The sequence below is a fragment of the Narcine bancroftii genome, chromosome 13 (genome assembly GCF_036971445.1).
Source record: "Narcine bancroftii isolate sNarBan1 chromosome 13, sNarBan1.hap1, whole genome shotgun sequence".
Taxonomy (NCBI): domain Eukaryota; kingdom Metazoa; phylum Chordata; class Chondrichthyes; order Torpediniformes; family Narcinidae; genus Narcine; species Narcine bancroftii.
Genome location: NC_091481.1, coordinates 36,182,504 through 36,207,974, shown reverse-complemented (window position 1 = coordinate 36,207,974; position 25,471 = coordinate 36,182,504). Strand labels below are relative to the sequence as shown.

General features: G+C 42.6%; 1 protein-coding gene across 5 annotated transcripts in view; it reads left to right on the top strand.

The window, feature by feature from the left end:
• The window catches only part of cep83 (centrosomal protein 83), an 82,492-nt gene extending 61,743 nt beyond the window's left edge, over positions 1–20,749 (top strand). For all 5 annotated transcript variants that reach the window (XM_069908704.1, XM_069908702.1, XM_069908703.1 and 2 more), the window contains 2 exons: positions 14,848–15,034; positions 20,591–20,749. In XM_069908704.1, coding sequence (XP_069764805.1) covers positions 14,848–15,034; positions 20,591–20,692 — 289 coding nt within the window. In that variant the 3' untranslated portion in view covers positions 20,693–20,749. The remainder of the gene's footprint in view (positions 1–14,847; positions 15,035–20,590) is intronic.
• Positions 20,750–25,471: the final 4,722 nt, after the last annotated feature.

Here is a 25,471-nt window from a genome sequence, read left to right as displayed (position 1 = left end):
CCAGTACACTCTTTTTTTCCTTAATGATGTTCCAAACTGCTAATTTTGGTTATCCTAATTATGTATATATTTATCTGTCTGGACACACCTATTAGCTGATTGTACCTGTGGCTCCTCCCACAGGCTCCTGAATAAAGATGACTGCCCCTCAGCCTCCATCTTAGTTCGGGACAGTTGACCAGCAGGGATGGTCATTCTCTTGGTTATAAAAGCCTATCAGTTTTGCTCAACTTCAGTCTTTTGAGCCATTGATGGTGCATTAATTTTATTCGCAATAGTCTTAGCAATGGAGCAGATTCTGAAGCCATAGAAACTGGAGATCAATCCTCAATTGCCTGAGGCATCTACTAAGTTTGAACTCGCCGCACTGTTTCAAAGCGTTCCTGCAGGCATCATCAGCTGGCATTCAGTTGGAGAATGACAAATCATAGGTACTGCACTCCCGAGTCAGGCTCCTGGTGTACTCAATGATCAGGGATGCCGTGTCGTTGAAGGGCTACCACCTGAGGAAGGTCAACGAGCTCTACGCCAGACACCTCCTAGTGACCAGAAAGTTGCAACCTGGGAAGTCGAACACTGAGTATCTCCAGGCCCTGCAGAACCTTGGATGGGCCTGTGAAGGCAAGGCCTTGAGATTCATAATTAGGATAACCAAAATTAGCAGTTTGGAACATCATTAAGAAAAAAAAGAGTGTATTGGTGAGCTCAGTGATTGCCATTTTAGATTGGGTATTATGCAATGATAAGGGGCTAATCAGCAATCTTGTTGTGCGAGGCCCTTTGGGTAGGAGCGATCACAATATGATCGAATTCTCACTCGACATGGAGAGTGATGAAATTAAAACCAAGACTAAGGTCCTGAATTTAAATAAAGGGAATTATAATGGTATGAGTCGGGAGTTGAGTAAGATTGATTGGGTGGTGTTTATGGGGGAGTTGACTGTGGATAGACAATGGAAAGCATTCACAGATCTAATGGAGAAATTGCAAAAATCGTTTATACCAGTTTGGCAAAAAAATAAACCAAAAAAGGTGACTCAACCGTGGATAAAAAGGGAAATTAGAGACAGCATTGGGTCCAAAAAGAGAGCATATCAATTGGCCAAAAAAAGTATCGCAACCGAAGACTGGGAGCAGTTCAAGATGCAACAAAGGAGGACAAAGGAATTAATCAAGAGAGCAAAAATAAATTACGAAAGTAAGCTTGCGGCAAATATAAAAACCGACTGCAAAAGCTTTTATAAATATGTCAAGAGGAAAAGATTTGTGAAATCCAGAGTATGTCCTTTGCAGACGGAATCAGGGGAATATATAATGGGGAATAAGGAAATGGCAGACCAATTAAATTCTTACTTTAGTTCTGTTTTTACAAGAGAGGATACAAATAACCTCCCAAGGATGTTGGGAAACATAGAGACTAATGCAAGGGAGGAACTGAAAGAAATCAGTATCTCTAAGGACATGGTCTTGGGGAAATTGATGGGATTGAAGGCAGATAAATCTCAAGGGCCTGATAATCTACATCCTAGGGTACTCAAGGAAGTGGCCATTCAGATAGCAGATGCTTTAAGAATTATTTTCCAGAACTCGATACACTCAGGATCAGTACCCATGGATTGGAGGGTAGCTAATGTTACCCCACTGTTTAAAAAGGGGGGTAGAGAAAAAGCGGGGAATTATCAGCCTGTGAGCCTTACATCAGTAGTGGGCAAAATGATGGAATCCATTATTAAGGATGTAATAGCGGAGCATATGACTAGCAGAGAAGGGATCGGACGGAGTCAACATGGATTTACAAAAGGTAAATCGTGCTTGACAAATCTATTGGAATTCTTTGAGATGGTGACAGGTAAAATAGATGGGGGAGAGCCAGTGGATGTGGTGTACCTGGACTTCCAAAAGGCCTTCGATAAGGTCCCGCATAAACGACTGGCTTCCAAAATCAAGGCTCATGGGATTGGGGGCAAAGTATTGATGTGGATTGAGAACTGGCTGGCAGGTAGAAGACAGAGAGTTGGGATAAATGGCTCGTTTTCTGAGTGGCAGGCGGTGACCAGAGGGGTACCACAGGGATCTGTACTGGGACCCCAGCTGTTCACAATTTACATTAATGATCTGGATGAGGGGATTGGATGTAATATCTCCAAATTTGCAGATGACACTAAGCTAGGAGGGGTTGTGTGCACGGAAGAGGGGGTCAGGAAGCTCCAGTGTGATTTGGATAAATTGAGGGACTGGGCAGATACATGGCAAATGCACTACAATGTGGATAAATGTGAGGTTATCCACTTTGGTAATACAAACCGGAGGGCAGATTACTATTTGAATGGCAATAGATTAAGAGATGAGGAAGTGCAGAGAGACCTAGGGGTACTTGTACATCAGTCTCTGAAGGCAAGCATGCAGGTACAGCAGGCGGTTAAAAAGGCAAATGGTATGTTGGCCTTCATATCAAGAGGGTTTGAGTACAGGAACAAGGATACCTTACTGACGCTGTACAGGGCCTTGGTGAGACCACACCTGGAGTATTGTGTGCAGTTTTGTTCACCTTATCTAAGGAAGGATGTTCTTGCAATGGAGGGAGTGCAGAGGCGATTCACCAGGCTGATACCTGGAACGGCAGGAATGACTTATGTGGAAAGATTGCGCAAATTGGGATTGTACTCGCTGGAGTTTAGAAGATTGAGAGGGGATCTCATAGAGACATATAAAATTCTGGCAGGATTGGACAGAATGGATGCAGATGGGATGTTTCCAATGATGGAAAAATCCAGAACCCGGGGCCATGGTTTGAGGATAATAGGCAAACTATTTAGGACCGAGATGAGGAGGAATTTCTTTACCCAGAGGGTGGTGAATCTGTGGAATTCATTGCCACAGAGGGCAGTAGAGGCAGGTTCATTAAATATATTTAAGAGGGAATTAGGTCTATTTCTTCAGTATAAGGGTATTAAAGGTTATGGAGAGAAGGCGGGGACGGGGTATTGAACTTTAAGATCAGCCATGAACTCGTTGAATGGCGGAGCAGGCTCGAAAGGTCGAATGACCTACTCCTGCTCCTATCTTCTATGTTTCTATGTTTCTATTCGAAGGACTTGATTAAAGATGTCTATGGCGCAGGCATCAGGTCAAACTACATCCACCAGAGACTACTAGAGCGAGGTGAACTCAGTCTGCGGAGGGCAGTTGAAATAGCACGCACACTGGAGGTGGCACTTCAGAACATGGAGGCCTACTCTACCGACAATGCTGCCACCTCGTGGTTGCCCAGGGTGCCGCTAACTTGGGACATACCGCCGTCATGTTCTGCTGGAAATAGACCATGGCAGCCATACATCGTGCCTAACACTGCTACCACCCGCCAGCAACCCGACAATAGCTGCGGTACTCCGTGAGCACCTGATGTGCTACTTCTATGGATAGGGCAAGCACCCGAGGAAATACTGCCCAGTGAAAGACGTGGTCTGCGCTAGCTACAGGAAGAAGGGACACTATACACAGGTATGCAAATCAAAACCACCTATCCCTAGCAACCCCGCAGGTCATGGGGGCCACCACCTTGGGCATCATCATCCCGGAGAACTTGTGGCGCCAAGTGCAAGTCATGGAGGCCACCATCTTCAACATCAGCACCACATGCGAGTCATGGGGGCCGCAATTGTGGATGCCGCCATCTTCTGACTCAACACTTGAACTCTCCAACACAGCAACAAGCAGCAAGTTGACACTGGCTTCCATTACACTCGACCAGGGCAGTCCCTATCAACTCACCAGATCGATGATGGACATCCATGAGACAAGTTGCCTGTTCGATAGTGGGAGCATGGAGAGCTTCATTCACCCTGTCACAGTGCAGCACTACTCCATCGTTGTAAGGTCAGTAAGCCAAAAGGTCTCCTTGGCCTCAAGGTCACATACGGCGGATATCCGTGGCTACTGTGTAGTGACTCTAACTGTATGGGGCACAGACTATAAAAACTTTAAACTTCTGGTGATGTCACAGCTCTGTGCTGCCATGTTATTGGAGCTGGACTTTCAATGTTGCCTTAAAAGCATGACAATGGAGTTCGATGGACTTCATCTGCTCCTCGTGGTCTATAACCAGCAGTTTTTAAATCACCCACTGTGCTCCATCAACCCTTCAACCCCCTCCCCCATCACACATAGTCAACAATCTATGAGAGTCCGCATGACCTCAATTGTTGTTCGCTAGCATCACCCCCGACTAACCCATCGCCACCAAAAGTAGGCAGTTCAGTGCCGAGGACAGGGCCTTTATCAGGGCAGAAGTACAGCGACTCCACAATAAGGGGATCATTGAGGCTAGCACCAGCCCTTGGAGAGCACATGGTGGTAGTGAGGAATGGGGAGAAAAGCAGAATGGTCATTGATTACAGCCAGACCATTAACAGGTACACACAACTGGATACATATCCCCTTCCCCATATATCCGATATGGTGAATTAAATTGCACAATACCAGGTCCTCTCTACCATTGACCTAAAACCAGCACACTATTAGTTCCCCATACGCCCAGAGCATCACCAATATCCTGGGTTTGAAACGGTTAGCCGCCTCTACCACTTCCTGAGAGTCCCCTTTGGTGTCACCAATGGGGTCTTGGTCTTCCAGTGGGAAACGGACCACACGGTAGATCAGTACCAGCTACAGGCCACACTTCCGTACCTCGACAATGCCATACTACGGCCAGTGGGTCCCCAACTATGTGGACAAGGCCCACCCCCTCATTAAATTCACCTCTTTTCCCCTGGCATCAGAGGCTTGTGCATCAAGGCAGAAGTCACCGAAGCCACGATGCGCGCTGTCGATGAATCCCGTTCCAGGTGGAGAGTGATGTATCAGGTTTCCCCCTGGCGGCCACACTTAACCAGGCGGAGCAGACCCATCCCACACCTTCCAAGCCCCCGAAATTCAGAAGTCCGCTGTTGAGAAGAAGGCCTAAGCCATTGTCAAGGCAGTGCATCACTGAAGGCACAACCTGGCTGGGAAATTATTTTCCTTGCTAACCGACCAATGTACAGTTGTGTTCATGTTCAATAACCAGCAGCGAGGTAAAATCAAGAATGACAATATTTTGAGGTAGAATATTGAATTTCCCTCCTACAACTACGGTATTTCATACCAGTCCAGAAAACTCAATGAGCCTCTAGATGCCCTATCCCATGGAACCTTTGCCAGTGCACAAGTCAGCCGCTTATAAGCCCTTCACAATGATTTCTGCCACCCCGGAGTTGCCAGGTTCTTCCACTTTGTCAAAGAGATTAGGTCATTGACCAAAACTGCGAGGTCTGCGCAGAGTGCAAACCACATATCTACTGGCCAGACAAAGTGCAGTTGATAAAGTCACCTGCCCCTTTGAACACCTGAGTGTCGATTTCAAAGGACCCTTCCCCTCCTGGGACTGCATTGTGTTCTTCCTCAATGTAATTGATGAGTATTCATGTTTTCCATTCACCAACCCCCAACAGACTCTTTTTAAAAACAAAATGTGAATGTGGAAAAACTACTGTATGTATATATGTATTTATCTCCCTGGGCACACCCATTGGCTGACTGTATCTGTGGCCCTTCCCACAGGCTAATGAATAAAGGTGACTGTCCCTCAACCCCTTCTCTGTTTGGGACAGTTGACCAGCAGGGCTGTGCCTTCATTCTCTTGGTAATAAAAGCCTATCAGTTTTACTCAACTTCAGTCTTTTGAGTCATTGATATCTCTTGCTGTTTTATTCTTGTTTTCCAGCCTCATAACGACTTCTTTGACTTTCATTGGTACAAATCCTGGTCCTCGAGTTGAAAAATGGCAACTACTTTATTTACAAATGGAATTCAAAGTTGTTAATAGGAACTAGAGATATGCATGTTTTGAAATATTTGATTGAATTATGGAATAAAATAGATTATGAAATAGGTGGAAAAGGTTTGATTTCTCAAAAAATGCCTTTATATCAAAATAGACTTTGTCCTTTTACTATGGAAAATCATTTTTTGAGGATTTGAAGTCAAATGGGGATTAGGAAAATAGAAGACTCTTTACAGCTGATAAATTTATTACTTTTCAACCAATGAAGGAAAAATGTAATGTCCCAAATAATACCTTTTTGTGTTATTATCAGGCTTTCTTGGTTGATAAGTTAGGTCCTAATTTGATATTACTTAGACAGAATGAATTAGAATTATTGATATGTAAGGGCAGTTTGAATAAGTTCATTTCGGAGATGTATAAAATACTTCAAAAAGAAGCACCTAAGTTAGGAATTCTTAAATCAAGATTAAGATGGAAGGTTGATTTAAATAGATGAAAATGATTGGATGCAATTATGTAAAGAAAATATGAAAATTATTAATGTTGGGCATAGATTGGTTCAATATAATTTTTTACATCAATTATACTTAACTCCTCAAAAATTAAACAAATTGAATCCAATATGATCAGATTGATGTTTTTGATGTGGACAGAAAGTCGGTTTGTTTTTGCAGTCTACTTGGAAGTGTCCGAGGGTAAAACTTTTTTGGTTAGAGGTAGGAATTTTTTTGGAGAAAATATTAGGAGTTAAACTCCCACAGGACCAGATGTTATTTTTGTTGGGTAATATTAAAATGGTTAGACCTAAATTAAGGATAATCATGTATCAAGTTGATTTTTTACGACATGCTTTAGCTGTTTCTAGGAAGTACATAGCCATGACTTGGGAATCAGATACAGATTTAGGGATGGAAAGATGGCAAGCTGAATTGCGTACTTGTATTCCACTTGAGAAAATAACATAATTTACATAATAAGTATCAATTTTTTTAGAAAATATGGAGCCCATACTTACAATAAATTTGATGGACTCTCTGAAAGCCCATCCTGTTGGTAACACCCCCGCCCCCCACAGTTCCATTATTATTAGTATTAAGTATTGAGACTTGTACAGGTGCACAATCCTTTATCCGGACATCTAAAATCCGGAAAGGTCCAAAAACCGGCAAGTGGGGAGAGAGAAAGACAGCAGCACGAGTCAGGCAGGCGAGGGGGAGAAACCGGCAGTGCGAGTTGGGCGGGCGAAGGGGGGAGACCATCAGCGCCAGTCAGACGGGCAAGGTGGGGAGATGGCAGTGCGACTGGAAGGGGGTAGGGGTGGATATGGCAGCATAATTCAGGTGGGCTTAAATCTGGCTTTCCGAAATCCGGAAATTCAGAACTCACTGTCCCCCAAGGGTTCCAAGAAAAGGATTGTATACTTGTATTTCTTTTTGACATTTCCCTACTCTTTCTTTTTACCTTTTTGCTTTTTTTTCCTTTCTTTGATATATTCTAAGTGGGAGGGTAGGGGGGAGGGCAGGAGGGATGGGTTTTACATATATATTATATCATGTGTAAATTTTTTTCTCGTAGCTTTATTGAATATGTACACATGGATGTGGTTTTAAAATTCTTAAATAAAATATTCAAAAAAAAAAGGAAAAATGGCAACTCCAGACTCCAAAGGTGATCAAAGGCTTAGGAGCAAGACTAGACTTCTTATACCTGCATCAATGAAGCAAATTAAGATAGCTGAGTATTTACAAACACTTGGGACATCAAAGGTCCCAAACATTATAGTGCCCTGAAATGAGGAACCATGTATAAAAAGTGCTGTAATTTCTACATGGTCAAACCAAAATGCATACAAATGACCTTAAGGAAAATCTGGAATGTGCACTTTCTTCTTTCTTTGGCTTGGCTTCGCGGACGAAGATTTATGGAGGGGGTAAAAGTCCACGTCAGCTGCAGGCTCGTTTGTGGCTGACAAGTCCGATGCGGGACAGGCAGACACGGTTGCAGCGGCTGCAGGGGAAAATTGGTTGGTTGGGGTTGGGTGTTGGGTTTTTCCTCCTTTGCCTTTTGTCAGTGAGGTGGGCTCTGCGGTCTTCTTCAAAGGAGGTTGCTGCCTGCCGAACTGTGAGGCGCCAAGATGCACGGTTTGAGGCGATATCAGCCCACTGGCGGTGGTCAATGTGGCAGGCACCAAGAGATTTCTTTAGGCAGTCCTTGTACCTTTTCTTTGGTGCACCTCTGTCACGGTGGCCAGTGGAGAGCTCGCCATATAACACGATCTTGGGAAGGCGATGGTCCTCCATTCTGGAGATGTGACCCATCCAGCGCAGCTGGATCTTCAGCAGCGTGGACTCGATGCTGTCGACCTCTGCCATCTCGAGTACTTCGACGTTAGGGATGAAAGCGCTCCAATGGATGTTGAGGATGGAGCGGAGACAACGCTGGTGGAAGCGTTCTAGGAGCCGTAGGTGATGCCGGTAGAGGACCCATGATTCGGAGCCGAACAAGAGTGTGCACTTTAACTACCTATGAATTGTGTAATTACAAATTTAAAATTGGAGCACAGGGGCAAACAAAGGAAAAAGTGTCTTTGTCTGAAACTTAATGGAGGTCACTGTATTTCCTCCAATCCTTTCCTGGCCAATTTTTTTTTTAAACATTGTATCTGGTTAAGTCACCACTCTGCACACCTTCTTGTTGATCGATGTCCCTCTGTATACTTGGACTCTATAAATCCACCAATTTTACTCTCCTCTATAGATTTAGCAATTGGTCCACCTATATTCTTATTGTGGACCAAAATACCACTTTTTGTGGATTAAAATTCTGAATCTTGTTAACCTAAAAGCTTGCGAAGGTTCTACAGAAATTTGAGCTTGAGCTGGTAAAGCTGTCAGGTTATTCTTAGAGGAAGGAAAGGGAGGAAATTTGGGAGAGGCATACAAGATCATTAGCTCCATTTACAAAATGCATTGCATTTACTTGCTAGAAGAACTTCAGCAGTTGAAGGAGGAGTCACGTGATGGAGTAGTGGCCGGTAGGGTAATAGCCCTCTCCAGTAAAGAAGAAAAAAATTTAAGAAAAGTTCAATAAATACAAAATATAAGAAATAAAAGATAAAGTTGTAGAGAAAATAAAGAAAATGGCACCCAAGAAGGAAAAAGTAAAAACAATGGGAAAAAAAGAAAAGACACCAGAAAAGAAAGGAGAAGGCCTTACCTGCACGAAGAAACAAGGAGCCATGGTGGAGAAGAGCGCCCGATCTCCGAGGTTGGTGATGGCTCCGCGAAGTCGTGAACCCCCGACAGCTTGACTGCAAAAATGGCTCTCTGAGCCAAACAAAAGTGTGCAATCTAAGAAGAAGGAAAACATTAATGGGAGGAGGGCTCAGCCGAGGAGCGGGCAACCACGGCGCGACCAGCTGAAGGATGCCCGACACCAGGGCTCTCAGCTGGAAGAAGAGGAAAGTGGGAGTGAAGTACCAGGTGAGAAGGAAAGTCGGGGTAAAAGGAAAGAAGAGCAGCAGCAGGAGGCTCAACAGATGAGCAGCTCAGAAGAAGAGGACCAATAGCAAGAGGCCAAGCAAGAAGAGTTCTGACAAAGTGAGTCAAGCAACTCATCAGGAAAGTCAGAAGAGACACAGATACAAAGAAGAGAAGAAGACACAAACACAGGTACAGACACAGAAGAAGAGGAAGAAGACCAAGATCTTCACAGAGAGATAGAAGGTAAAACAGTTGGACAGAATATAGATAAAGCTTTTTTTCAAGAACAAATGAGAGCATTAAAAGAATGGTTGTCATTAGAATTTAGTGAAATTAAAATAAAAATGAGAAGAACAGAAGATAAAATGCAAAGATTAGAGCTGGTCATGACAGAAATAGGGAAAAGAGTAGAAAATGTGGAAGAATGAGAAATGGCTGTAGAAATGGAAGTAAACGACAAGAGGAAAATTGGAAGAAAGTGATAAAAAAGTTAGAGACACAAGAGTTGTTAGCTCAGAAAATTGATATGTTGGAAAATTATAGTAGGCGAAACAACATAAAAATAGTGGGCCTAAAGGAAGATGAAGAAGGCACAGATATGAAGGAATTTATAAAAGAATGGATCCCCAGGGCCCTAGGAAGACCAGAATGACAGGAAGAAATGGAAATAGAAAGGGCACACAGAACACTAGCCCCGAAACCACAGACACATCAAAAACCAAGATCCATTTTAATAAAATTTTTAAGATATACGACAAAAATAGATATAGCATTTGTGCAGGAAACGCATCTAACTGAAGTGGAACATAAATTAAAGAGAGACTGGATAGGGCATGTAGCGGCAGCATCATATAATTCAAAAGCTAGAGGTGTAGCTATATTAATTAATAAAAATGTACCAATCAAAATAGAGGAGGAAATAATAGATCCAGCAGAAATGTTTGGCCTGGAAGTCAGCCTGAAGAAAACTGAGGTCCTCCATCAGCCAGCCCCCCACCATGACTACCAGCCCCCCCACAACTCCATCGAGCACACAGAACTCAAAACGGTCAACCAGTTTACCTACCTCGCTGCACCATTTCATCTGATGCAAGGATCAACAACGAGATAGACAACGGACTCGCCAAGGCAAATAGCGCCTTTGGAAGACTACACAAAAGACTCTGAAAAAACAACCACCTGAAGAAACACACAAAGATCAGCGTGTACAGAGCCGTTGTCATACCCACGCTCCTGTTCGGCTCTGAATCATGGGTCCTTTATCGGCATCACCTACGGCTCCTAGAACGCTTCCATCAGCGCTGTCTCTGCTCCATCCTGAACATTCATTGGAGTGACTTCATCACCAACATCGAAGTACTCGAGCTGGCAGAGTCCGCAAGCATCGAATCCACGCTGCTGAAGATCCAACTGCGCTGGGTAGGTCACGTCTCCAGAATGGAGGACCATCGCCTTCCCAAGATTGTGTTATATGGCGAGCTCTCCTCTGGCCACCGAGACAGAGATGCACCAAAGAAATCTCTTGGTGCCTGCCACATTGACCATCACCAGTGGGCTGATATCGCCTCCAACCGTGCATCTTGGCGCCTCACAGTTCGGCGGGCAGCAACCTCCTTTGAAGAAGACCGCAGACAGAGCCCACCTCACTGACAAAAGACAAAGGAGGAAAAACCCAACACCCAACCCCAACCCCAACCAACCAATTTTCCCTTGCAACCGCTGCAACCGTGCCTGCCTGTCCCGCATCGGACTTGTCAGTCACAAACGAGCCTGCAGCAGACGTGGACATAACCCTCCATAAATCTTCGTCCGCAAAGTGCAACTTGTCCGTGAACTACTCTTTGCAGACGATGCCTCTTTAGTTGCCCATTCTGGAACTATGAAGAATATAATAAACACAAGGTTACGCCAGATACAGTATAATTGGTTACGCAGGTACCCACGGCTCAAAAGTTAAAAAAATGGGATCCAACATTATCAGATAGATGTTTTGGCTGTAAGAAGGAAATGGGAACAATAGTACATGCAATTTGGGCATGTGAGAAAGTGAAAATGTTTTGGGAAGATCTAAATCAGATATTAAATAAAATCACAAAAAATAACATACCAAAAAATCCAAAGATCTTTCTTCTAAGTAATATAAGAAGTAAGGAATTAGGCCTCAAATTGGATAAAGCGCAGAAAAGATTTATTATGATAGTCTTAGCAGTAGCAAAAAAATGTATAACGTCAACTTGGAAAATGGTCACATTATTTCAACAAATTTGGGAACCATACATGGAACATAACAGAGAGGGACCTCCACCCCCTAAAATGATAAGAAGACAAAATTACTTGATCCAGTGCGTAAAAGTAGATGACACATTTTTCTTGTTTATTTTTAATTGTGTGATGACATTGTTTAATGGTTTTATTGTATTGTATATTGTAAATGTTTATTGGTTTTGGATGGGGTAGGGAGGAAAAAAAAGGGAGAAAATGCCACTGTGTATATTTAATGAGAAACATTTGTATATATTTTGGATGATATGGTTCACAGTCTGAAAAATTTTTAAAAATTATAAAAAAAAGAACTTCAGCAGTTCAAACCACAGCTCACTTCCACTTTCTTAAGAGAATAACAGGGCTCACCACCGATAACCACCCACATCTTGAAAATAAAACAAAAAAAGACTTGGCTTAAATGTGGTAAATGGAGAGAAGTTGTTTCCACTAGCACACAGTTCAAGGACCAAGACAAGCAGAGTTTAAAATGTAGGTCAAAGGTGCAAAGAGAATGCAAGGAATAAATTTTTAGGCAGAGTTGTAATATCCAGAACTCTTGGGTTTGGAAAGATTGTGGAAACAAAACCACTCAACACTTTCAAAAGGGAATTGTATGGGCATTTCAATGGAAATTATTTGTGGCACTGTGGAATGAATTGCTCTGGTTGGGATCTGGCAGAGTTCTTTGATTCTCTAAATGATGAACTAAATGGAGATGGTGCCTGTAATTACTTTGCCCAATTTAAAGGAAGAATATATTGTTCCCATAGTGTCTTCAATGAAGGTTTGTTAGATAGATTTATTCTGTGATGAGAGCACTGTCCTTAGAGGAGAGCTGGAGAAGAACGATAACCCAAATTCAAAAGCTGATAATACAAATTGTTCTTTTTTGAAGCGTGCAAAATTCCTGAGAACTTGACAAAAGCAATGCTTTCTGCACTGGCTGGATGACATAAAATGAGGTATCACAACCTCAGGATAAAGGATTGGTCACTTACGACTAAGAAGAAGGGAAATTCCGTACCTATGTAATTATCCTTTAGCTTATGGATGTGTAGAATTCTCTGCTCAAGGTACCTGAGTGCCCAGTCCATATGTATAACTCAAAGATAAGATGAGAAGATTTTTGGAGTCTAGCATTGTATGGACAAGTTGGGGAAGTGAAGTTGATGTAAAATACAAGTCTTCAAACTTGAATGAATGTGCCACCACGACTGTTACTGACTTCATCGGGATGAATGTGTGCCCATATGCGCTTATCGGGAGTACCCCAACCGAAAGCTGTGGATGAATCAAACGATTCGCAGCCTGTTGAGGGTGAGGTGAATGGCATTTAAGACTGGTGATCCAGATCTCTGCAGGAAGTCCAGTTACGACCTGCAGAAGGCTATCTTAGCAGCAAAGAGGTAATTCTGAGGAAAGCTAGAGACAGAGTCAGATACTCACCAACTATGGCAGGGTTTGCAGGCCATTACATCCTACAAGACAAAGCATATAACATCATAAATGGCTGCGATGCTTCACTACCTGATGAACTTTATGGTTGCTTTTAAATTCTCCTTTTCAAATACCAATGAGAATCCCTGCAGAAGCTGGTGACCCTGTGATATCTGTCTCTGAGGTCAGTGTCAGAACATCCTTCAAGAGGTGAACCCTCGCAAGGCATCAGGCCCTGATGTCTTATCTGGCAGGGTGCTGAAAATCTGAGCCAACATTTTCAATCCTTCATTCCTGTAGTTGGAGGTTCCCGAACCTGCTTCAAAAGGTGCCCAAGTAGAGCAGAGTGAGCTGCCTCAATGACTATGGCCCAGCAGCACTCATATCCACTGGTGATGAAATGCTTTGAGAGGTTAGTCATGTCCAGAATTAACTCATACCTCAGTAAAGACCTGGACCCACCACAATTTGCCCACTGTCACAAACCCTCCACAGCAGATGCAATCTCACTGCCTCTCCACTCAACCCTAGATCACCGAAACAACAGCAACATGTACGTCATCAACTGTAGCTCAACTTTCAACTCCCATTTTCCCCTCAGTACTGGTCAGCGAGCTTCAAAACCTGGGCCTCTGCACCTCCTTTGACATCCTCATCAAAAGACCACAGTCAATGCAAATTGGACACATCTTTTCATTGACAATCAACACAAGCGCACTTCAAGGATGTGTGCTTAGCCCTCTGCTCTACTCTCTCTAGACCCATGACTGTGTGGCCAGGCACAATTCAAATGCCATCTACAGATTTGCAGAAATTACAGACTCCATGGTCATTGGCAGAATCACTTACTGCAATGAAGAAGAGTACGAGAGGGAGATGGATCAGCTCGTTGAGTGTTGTCACAACAGCAGCCTTGCGTTCAACGTTAGCAAAACCAAGGAACTGATTGTGGACTTAGGGAAGGGAAAATCAGGAGAACACAATCCAGTCCTCATCAAGGTGTCAGCAGTGGAAAGAGTAAAGAACTTCAAATTCCTGTGTGTCAACATGTCTAAGGATCTATCATGGCCATCATGTTGATGCAATCATGAAGGCTTGCCAGGCACTATACTTCATGAGGAGTTGAGACACTTGCAGGTTTCTACAGGTGAACTGTGGAGAGTATTCTGTCTAGTTGCATCACTGGAATGGAGGTGCCAATGCTCAGGAGAGGAACAGGCTACAGAGAGTGGAGAACTTCACCAGTGCCATCATGGATGTTAGTCTTCACTGCGTTAAGGACATCGACAAGAGGTGGTGTCTCAAGAAAGCATCCTGTATCATCAAGGGTCTCACCATCCAGGTCGTGCCCACTTTTCACTGCTCCCATCAGGACAGAGATATAGGAGCCTAAAGATGGTACAAAAAACAAAAACAGCCTCTTCCCCTCCGTCATCGGATTTCTGAATGGACGATGAGCCACAGACCCTCACTTTTTCTCTTCTTTTTTGCACTAATTTATTTAATGTAGTTTATAGTGATTTTTGTACCTGTAATTTCGGGGCATGTTCATGATATGATTCTGGTCAATTTGGCAGAACAGGCAAAAATCAGCACCTTCTATTGTTCCAATACGGGACTTGGCCCCTGCACACCTCAAAAGATATAAATGACCACTGAAATGTTATTTTTATTTTGTTATGTATTAATGAAGGCTCAATAAATTAAAATGTACAAAATAGATTAGCCTTTCTGAAAGCTGGAAATCAATATAGCCGAAGCAAGTTACCAGAATAAGGTGGTATTAAGTAAATCAGTAGAACTTGTCTTGTTCAACTTTTCAATTACTAATTTTTCCAGACAAAACGTTCCCCGCGAAAATCATGACAGACTTCAGAAAAGATTGAAGGATTTACAACGGAGGCACAATGAATTCCGAAGACTTATTTTGGGGGCAAACTTTTCATCTATTGGTCTGGAGAATTCAATCACTTTTCAACCGCCTACCTTGATGCACAGCCATGAAACTACATTTGGAAGGATTCAGGTACCAAATCTTACAGAAATCATATAATGCTTTCATTTTTAAAAAAATTTAAATAATTTAAAAATACAGCACTTGTAATAGGCCAATTTGACCCCCAATTTACACCCATTAACCTACACTCCGGTACATTTTTGAAGGGTGGGAGGAAACCGGAGAAAACCCACACAGACACAGGGAGAAAGTAGAAACTCCTTACAGACAGCGCAGGATTCGAGCTCAGATCCGTTCCCGATCGCTGGCGCTGTAAAGGCGTCATGCTAACCGCTACACCAACTGTGCCAACCTATCTGCCAACATTTTCTTTTGCAATTTTGTTTAATAAATCTTCCAATTTGGATCAAAACAAAATTATAGAAATTAACTCTTTGTGGTTAATATAATATGAGAAGAATATTGAAGGTCCATGGAGAATCAGAGTCCAAGCAAGGAGATTGTTGGATCACCATGGACTGTTACTGAGATTATTTAAAAGGACATTTGGAATGCTTGTATATTTGTATATCTAGAGGCCCAATTGTTTAAGAAGAATAGCTTAAGAAGGATGCACTGGGATTTTGGAATTAAATGTTAGTCTTTGAGAAATGTAAGTGTTCTTTAATAAATCTCTAGGAGATGTTTCAGAAAGCAGAGTTGAATAGTTTGTAGTTTAGGGACTAGATTAAAATTTCCAAGCTGTTGAGAGGAAGGATGGGAAGAAATTGTTTCCACTGGTTGGGATGTTGGCCACTAGGGACCGTGGTTCAAGAATTAGACCCAGCTTTCTTGAATGATGTTACAGAAAACCTCTACACAAAAGGTAATAGAAGTTTAAACATAGGATTAAAGGAAAAAAATCTGTAGATGCTTTGGTCCGGTGCAGTACCCAAAAGTGCTGGAGAAGCCCAGTGGGTCATGCAGCCTCTTTGGAAATAAAAGGCACTCAACATTTGGGGCTTGCATAGATCCCAGTTATGCCTGCCTTTTCGTTGGATATTTGGAGTGATCCATGTTGCAAGCTTGCATAGCAAGTCTCCTCAACTCTTCCTCCGTTGCATTGGTGCTGCCTTGTGCCCTCATGATGAGCTCGTCAACTTTATCCACTTTGCTGTCAGCTTCAACCTGACTTCAATTACACTCGGTCCATTTCTGGCAACTCTTTCCTGAACTCTGTCTCCGTTTTGGGAGACAAAATCTGTAGATACCTTTTCACAAAGCCACAAACTCCCACAGTTACCTTACATCTTACCTGTTACCCTGACTACGCATCTTCCCACCGAGTCTCCTGAAAGAATTCTATTCCTTTATCTCAATTCCTCCATCTCCCCTGCATCTACTGGCAGGATGAGGCCTTCCATTCCAGGACATCTGAAATGTCCTCTTTCTTTGGAAAGATTAGCTTCCCCTCTACTGACATTAACTCAGGTCTCACCTGCATCCTCTCTATTTCCCACACATAGAACCATAGAACACTATCGCACAGAAACAGGCCCTTCAGCCCTTCTAGTTTGTGCCAAACTATTATTCTGCCTAGTCCCACTGCACCCAGACGATATTGTTACGGAGTCCAGAGGACCCCAAAAACCATCAACAATAGATAGGCACCACAACACAGGGTTACTTAAACAAAAGTAGTTTTTAATTATATTTGAACAAGAAAACAGAATTAAACTCTAATTTATTACTTAACCTACCTAACTACTTAATTTCCCCACCCCACCCCCCACCTCTATAATACTAAGTGCAGGTGTGTGTAATGTGTATTTAAGATTAGAAAAGTTCTTTGCATCACAGTCCAATCTCACGGGTTGCAGGCAATTCTTGTACTGTGCACAGAAGTTAGCATTAACAAAGTTCACCAGGTTTTGGTGCTTAACAGGCACTCAGGAGGGTTCTTGCTGATTTTCAGAGAGATTCCTTTTCTAGGACATCTGCACCTGATTCCTTCTCAATCATTCTTGCTGACGAAACTTACCCCCTTCAGGGTTCTCCAGATAATCCTCTTTCTTTCAAGTCATCTTTCACACCACCAGTCTTCTCTGTTTACCAGGCAGCTTTCCAAAGTTTGCCAGCATGTCCTTCAGGAACTGATTTCTGTATCTCTCCTCTCTGTTTCACACCCTCCCTCACTGAGAGCAAAACAGTTCTCCTCTGCCTGCAAAGATCACATGCTCTCCCAGGCAAGCTGCTGTCGATAGTTTGTTGTCTCCTGCAAAAAGCATTCTGTAAAAGTCCTGCAAATATGCTGTGTTTTAAGATGTGTGTGTGTGCAAGCTGCTCTAAAATTCCTCTAAATACTCTGTCACAATATCTCTTCGTACCCCTCCCATCCTGTCCCAATTGTTTTCATTAAATTCAGACATACAGCACAGTAACAGGCCATTCGTGCCCACAAGTCTATGCTGCCCAAATGCCACAATTACAACCCCTATACATTTGGAAGGGTGGGAGGAAGCCAGAGCACACGGAGGAAACCCATGCAGTCTCAAGGAGAACATACAAATCCCTTCCAAACAGTGCTGGATTCGAACCCAGGTTGCTGGCCCTGTAATAGTGTTGTGCTATTCGCCATGCTAACCATGGCACTCAAAAATTCTTAAATGTTAAAATTGAGCCTGCATTTATCACTTCAACTGGCAGCTTGTTCCACACCCCCACCATTCTCTGTGTGTAGAAGTTCCACCTAATGTTCCCTTTAAACATTTCACCTTTTACCTTTAACCCATGTCTTCTAGTTTTTACCCTTTTTCACCTTTAACCCTTATCCTCAGTGACTAGTGGAGTTCCGCAGGGATCTGTTCTGCAACCTCAGCTTTTTGTGATTTTTATAAATGACCTGAATGAAGAAGTAGAGGGATGGGTCAGTAAATTTGCAGATGATGAGAATGTTAGAGGGGTTGTGCATCGTGTAGATTGTCATAGGTTACAACAGGGTATAGACAGGATGCAGAGTTGGGCAGAAAAGTGCCAGATCGAGTTCAATCCAATAGAGTATGAGGTGCTGCATTTTTGAAGGTCAAAATTGAAGGCAGAATACATGGTTAATGGCTAGATTCTTAATAGTGGGACCTTAGGGTCCAAACCCATAGCATAAGAAGGCTTATGGTATGCTGTCCTTCATTAGTCGGGGATTGAGTTCAAGAGTCACAAGATAATGTTGCAGCTCAATAAAACTCTGGTTAGACCCCACGGAATATTGTGTTCAGTTCTGGTCACCTCATTACAGGAAAGAGGTGGAAGCTGTGGAGAGGGTGCAGAGGAGATTTACCAGGATGTTGCCTGGATTGGAGAACATGTCTCATGAGGCAAGGTTAGTAGAGCTGGGGCTTTTCTCTTTGGAATGAAGAAGACTGAGAGGTGACTTAAGATAAGTTTGTAAGGTTATGAGAGGCATAAGGCCCTTTCAGGTGGCCTGAACACCCCAGTGTAAAGCCACATAATCTCCCCCCTTGCGCCTAAAAACATACTCACTTGAATGCGGCAGAAGTGCCTCCGAGGTGCCAACGCCAACCCTCCTCTGGGAGGGATAATCGGTGGAGTACTGTGCTCCGCCCACGCACCTGAATGTGCAGATGCTGTAAGCGGCTCCCTGGGGGCAGGCTGATGACCCCATCAGCCCATGACCCAGCTCCCCGCTGCCTGACAGCACTCCGCCCCACTACTTGACAGCCCCCCTCCCCACTACCAGTGACAGCCCCCTGCCCCACTACCTGACAGCCCCCGCCCCACTGTTTAGGGCTGCCACCTGAAAGGTGCGTTCGCAGTTTTAAATCCGCTCCTGACACCAGCCTCAACTTGAAAGAGCCTATAGATAGGTTGTACAGGCAGCACCTTTTTCCCAGGGCGAGAATAGCAAACATCAGACAACATCTGTACTAGCTCAAGGGAGAAAAGTTCAGGGGATACATCAGGGGTAAGCTTTTTACACCAAAAGTAGTGGGTGCCTGGAATGCATTGCCAGAGGTAGTGGTGGAGGCTGGTACAATAGGGACATTTAAAGGACTCTAAGACTGGCACATGGATGCAAGAAAAATAGAGGGTTATGGGTGTGATGTGGGGAAGATTTAGTTGGTTAATTAGGTTTATATAGGTCAATACAACATGATGGGCAGAAGGGCCTATATTGTGCTGTAATGTTCTATGTTTTCTCTCTCTCCTAACTCCAATGGGGAAAGCCTGCTTCCATTTACTCTATCTATACCCTTCATAATTTTGTCCTGACTCCCTCTACCCTGAGAGGCTACATGTTCAGGGTTTCCCTCCTGCTGACCTACCACTCCAACAGTCTTCACATCCATCATATTCTCCACAATTTCCACCACCTACAATGGGATCCCACCACCAGACACATTCCCCTCTCCTCTCTGCTTTCCATAGGGACTGCTCCCTTCATGACTCTCTCATCCATTCATCCCTTCCTGCCAAACACCCTCTTGATACCTATCTGTGAGTGTAGGAAGTGTTACACTTGTACCTCCTTCCTCACTGCTATTCGGAGCTTCAAACAGTCCTTCCAAGTGAAACATTGATGTAGATTATGAACAGCTGGGCCTCCGGGATGGTTCCCTGTGGTACCCCATTAGTCACATCTCCCTCTCCCCCCCCCCCCCCCCAGAAATGACGACTTTATTTCTGTTCAGTTTTCTGTCTGTTAAGTCCACAATGTATGCCAATTTATGACCCCAATCTCATATTCTATAATTTTGTTTAATACTCCTTGTGTAATATGTTAATGGAGCCCTTATCAATACCCATTTCTACTAGTTCTATATCTGAAAAAGATTCTGACCTCAACACCATTTCCCTTTTGTAAATCTACATTATCTCTGGCCCTCATTTCTCTGTAGTTCCCTATTTTATCTTTCTTTAGTGAGGTGGCATTTACTGCAAGCTCCAATCTGTCCGAACCATTCTAGAATTGTCTTTTGGATGAGGAGAACCAATACCATAACTACTACGACCTTCATCCCTACTTCTCTCAGTCTTGATATGCAGGTTATCCTGTCCGGGGAAATGTTTGCATTTTAGTCCCATTCCCTTCTCAAATAAGGCTACTCTGTTTATCATTTGTGGTTGTTCGGCTATTCAGTAAGATTGTGCACTCTTGACTGTGCACTTACTGTTATTAGTTAATACTTTTGGTCAATAAGATACAAAAATAAAAATGTCTCTAAAGTTAATTTTCATCTCTGGAAGGGAGTTTCCCATTTCATCAGAATGATTAAGACTTAAGTTCTTTTTGCTATAAACCATTGACAGATGTCTGAAGGATATGGACAGGTTTAAGTCCTCATACAGCAGATACTCTGTTTATGCCTTTGCTCCAGATCGATTGATTTCAGTCTTAAACATTAAGATTAACAAGTTAAACATCTCAGAAAGATAATGTGACCTTGAGGCATGGAATATAAATGTGTAATTTTGCTCTACTGGAGGGTTTATTTTTGGTGAGCTTATTTGAATTATTACGTGGGCCCAATTTCTAAAAATGTCAAAAATGCAATCTTTTAAAAATCTGGATTGGTGTCCTTAACCATGGATCATTCTTTAACAATTATGTGATCTTTCTTCAACTTTAAGGAAGAACTGCATCAAAATGAGTTGCATCTGATTCGCAAACGTCTGGAAGAACTAGAAACCAACCAGAAGCAGCAGTTGCACGATCTGGGTGCTCTCGATTGACCTGATGTTTATAGATGTTGGAATGTTAACTTTGAGTAATAAACAACCAACAAATAATCATTTATTTGGTGCTATTTATTGCACAGTTTGATTTTAACTATTGTATGTATTGAGAAATGTATGAGAATCTGGTTTACATAATGCAACACATTATCTCAAGTCTTTACACATGTGCCTTGAGAAGAGTTGTGATTTGATAGTGTGGACAGGGTAGTATGTTATTCAGTGAAATTGTACTGTATGCCTCATAAATAATCTGGACATTTTCCTTCCTTACCTCAATTCCACACAGGTAGGGTTTCTGCCATTTCGGTGTTCTCTGTATTTGTCGAAATTGAATGAAAATTCAAACATTGACCATGTTATGAATCTAATGGTGTATGTTTTGGAGTTAAATTTTGAATTTTTTTGTGGGCAAACTCAGAAACCCCTGACAACTCTGTAGTCCAGCAGATTTTGGTTCTGTGCGCACGTGCCACACACCTACTCCACAGCCTACTCCTCGCTTTAAGAACCTGTATCCCAATGCTAGCATTGATCAATTGCTTCACTTCTTTGGATGTTTCCAGTAGGAAAATTGTTCTTGCAAGAATAAAAAGAGAATGAATGGAACCAGTTTGAAAACTGGAGCCGTTTCACCTTGGTACAAATGATCATCACTCGGTGTTGGTCACTACGCTTCTTGAAGACATTGTTAGCAAGAGGTAGAGTTAAAATCTGGATCAGCTACCGTTTGACTAAAGAGGGAAACAAATCAGGGAAGAAAGCTGAAGAACTTCCTAATATTCTGTAAGCATGATCTATGCCTGCGTTCATCGGAGCAGAAGCAAGGTTTGACACAATATATATAAAAAGCTGCTTCCTCTTAAACTTATCTTGTGGTCAGTCGACATTTCCTGAATTTGGTTTCCCTTATGAAATATATTCTGTGCGTTTTTCTCAAAGAGGAGATTTATAATTTAAGTTGTAATAGGAAAAAAATTAATTAAAAATTTGGTTTTCATGTCTAAAATGATGGAGTTGCAATAGGTGGAGCAAGTTAAGATGAACTTTCAACCTTTTTCTTTCCACTCACAGACCGCTTTAAGTAATTCCTATGCCATCGGTGCTCTGTGGTTAGTAAGGGTTTGCTTAAGGTGGGATGTGGGTAGATGTTAGTCACCTAATCTTCTGTGAGCTTGCTGGGAAAATGAAACCACATTTCATATTCTGGACTAAAACTTGTGCCGTTTTGCACTGAAGTGTCAACAGCAACTCCATCATAACAGTAGACTTGTGAATGCACTGAAACAGGAAGCTTACCATCACAGTGGTTCTTCACCTTTTTCTTTCCTCTCACATCCCACTTTAAGTATTTCCTAGGTCATCGGTGCTCTGTGATTAGTAAGGGATTGCTTCAGGTGGGATGTGGGTGGAAAGACAAAGTTTGAAAACCACTGTTTTAATCGTACCTCATTGACTCATTATGTGCAGGGTTTCAGAACTCCAGAGGAAATAGCCAATGACAACTTTTCTCCAGCAAAATATTTCAGTAACAATTGGGTCCAGAGCAATGATTGTCAACCTTCCCTTCCCACTCACATCCCACCTTAAGCAATCCCTTTTACTAATCACAGAGCACCGATGGCCTAGGGATTACTTAAAGTGGTGTGTGAGTGGAAAGAAAAAGGTTGAGAATCACTGCCTTACAAGATCAAAATCTCAGCAACATGCAAGGAAACAGCTTTGCTTAATTTAACCTGCATTTTTAAAATTTAGGATTTATGCCATTTATTCAGGACATACAAGGTTTATTCTGTAATGTATTATAGATTTAATTGCAGAAAGCTACTTGTGCTTTTTTTTAACTTTTTTATATTATATAACTACGAAATGGTGTTTTCTGCTAATAACTTAATTTGATTTAAACCAGGTCTATAACGAAGAAAATTCACTAAGAACAGTGGTATTTGAGTCATCACATTTGGTTTGTATCTACTTGTCAGGCCATTTCTAATTTAAAATAAACCAGTGAGATGTGTAACAGATTTTACAATCGTTTCACTTTGCTCTCATGTAATTATGGACTGACTATTTTTGTACAATTTTTAATTAATTGCTGTGACTACAAGCTGTTGAAATATTTTTAATGATCACACATGAAATAAACATTTTGCTTAATTTGTAAATCTGTGGGTATATCAAGGCTGCCTTCTAAAAGGCAGTTACGTCCAATTACAGCTTGCACCAAACCATTTTCTAAATGAAGCTGCTATTAGGATATCGAAGCTGAAGTAGATGAATGAGAGGCTGCAAATATATCACCTGTAACCTCTTGGAATATTATCTCTGATTGATGACAAAATGGCTTATGATGAGCCAACGTCTGCCTCATCATCTGGAATGATTTTTAGTTTTAGTTGCCAAGTGCAAGTCAGCATATTTCCCTGCTTCATTCAGTTGTGTGTCATCAGTTAGTGTCTAGACACACAAGTCTGCAGTCACTGTGATTGTAGTAAAAACAGAAATGCTGGAGGAGCTCAGCAGGTCTCACAGGTCCATAGTAAGTAAAGATATATAACAAATGTCTCGGGCCTGAACCCTTCTTAAAGGTACGAGTAAAAAGCAGGCAGGTGCCTGAATTAAAAGGCTGGGGAGCAGATGGAGGGGACATGACAACAGACAAAGGGTGATCATTGATCAGGGGTAAGGGAGGAAAGGTGAGAATTAGTCAGGAGAGAGTGGCTCTGTTCCTGCAGAGCTGGAAGAAAGGAGGAGAGAGAGAGAGCTGGAGGAAAGGAGAAATAGGAAAAAGGGGAAAGGAGAGATAGGGTGGGGGTGGGCAGAGGGCTAATGGAAACTGGAGGCCATCCAGTTGGAGGATGCCCAGACGGAATAAAAGGTCCAGTTTGTAGGAGGTCTCAGTTTGGCAGTGTATAAGACCATGGACAGACATGTTGGCAAGGGAATGGAATAACTTGTAGAGTGAGCACCAAGGTGTGGTCTCAGATAGACAAATGACCTGCCCTTGAAATATTACTCAACTGACGTCGCTGAAATAGGTGTGTCATTAAACTGCTCATTGTTCCCTTAGCCTAGGTGCTGTCTTCTTTCAGGTTTCAAGATTTCAAATATCATTGTTTACCCAACAAAGTGAAGGGGGATGCATGGAATCTAAAATTGCTGATTCAAAACCAAATAAATGGGCTCCTTTCAGATTAGATATTTTGAAGAGTGACTGTAGCAGGGGTGCAGCTTGTAGAGCCTCCCAGCTCCAGTGTCTCCCGACCTCAGGTGCAGTCTGGGTGCAATTTGAACTGCATGAATTTCCTCTGGGCATTCCAATTTCTTCCCAAATCCCCAAGATGTGCAGGTTTTTGGGTCGATTGGCCATTATAAATCGCTTGAGGTGTGTAAGTGAGTCGTACAATGGGGGGTGATGGAAAAGTAGGAAGTCAGGTCTCTGGCACAGAGTATGTCCTTGTGGTTCAGGAGAAGGGAGGAGAAGAGCCGATTATAGTGATAGGGGATTTGATCATTTGTGGGGGGACAGATAAGAAAGAAATTGAGAATAGTGGATGATATGTTACCTCTCGGGTACCACGTCTCCAATCGAGTTCACTTCATTCTCAAAAGGGAGAGTGAGCAGCCAGATGTCGTGGTTGATGTGGGGGACCAATGACGTGGGTAGGAAGTGTGATGAGGTCCTGCAAGGAGAGTTCAGGGAGTTGGGTGCTTAAGTTGAAGGACAAGGGCTCCTGGATTGTGATCTCAGGATTGCTACCCACGCCATTTGCTGGTAAGGTTAGAAATGGGAGGATGATGCAGCTTAACGTGGCTGAAGAGATGGTTTAAGAGGGAAATTCCTGGATCATTGGGCACTCTTCCAGGCAAAACCTGGACAGGTGGGACGGTTTGCATCTGAACTGGAGAGGGACTGTAATACTTGCGGGAAGGTTTGCTAGTGCTGCTCTAGGGAGCTTAAACTAGATTTGCGGGGGAGGGGAATCAGGCTGCCAGAGCAGATAGTGAGAGGGAGTGGAAAAGATTGTTAAGACTGCATGCAATGACAGAAATCAAAGGGTTGTGTGTAGTGGGAATAATGTTCTGAGGTGTGTCTATTCCAATGTAAAGAGTATTCTAGAAAAGGCAGACGAGTTTAGAGCAAGGATGAGCACGTAATTATGACTATAAAAACTTGGTTGCAGGAAGGGCAGGATTGACAACAGTTTTCTGAGGTTCCATTGACTCAGGAGTTAGAGCTGGAGGGATGAAAGGGAGATAACAGACAACTGCAGGAAACAAAGTTGTGTGAGTAGATGATTTTCATTTTTTATATATTGGCTGTAAAAGGGCCAGATGGGATAGAGTTCGTCAAATGTGTTTAGGAAAGTTTTCTAAATCAACATCATATAGTTTATCAACTAGATTGGGTGCAATTCTGGATCTCCTATTAAGGAATGAGACAGGACAGGTAACAGAAGTATGTGTATTGGAACATTTTAGGTCCAGTGATAATGCCATTAGTTTCAAGATAATTATGGAGAAGGATAAGTCGGAACCTCGGGTTGAGATTCTAAATTGGAGAAAGTTTGAGGAAATGAGAAATATCTAGAAAGTGTGGATTGGGATAAGTTGTTTTCAGGCAAGAATGTGCTTGGTAAATGGGGAACTTTCAAGATGAAACTTTAGAGAGTACAGAGTTTGTATGTTCCTGTCAGGATTAAAGGCAAAATTACCAGGTATAGGAACCTTGGTTTTTGAGGGATATCGAGGATCTGGTGAAGAAGAAGAGAGGTG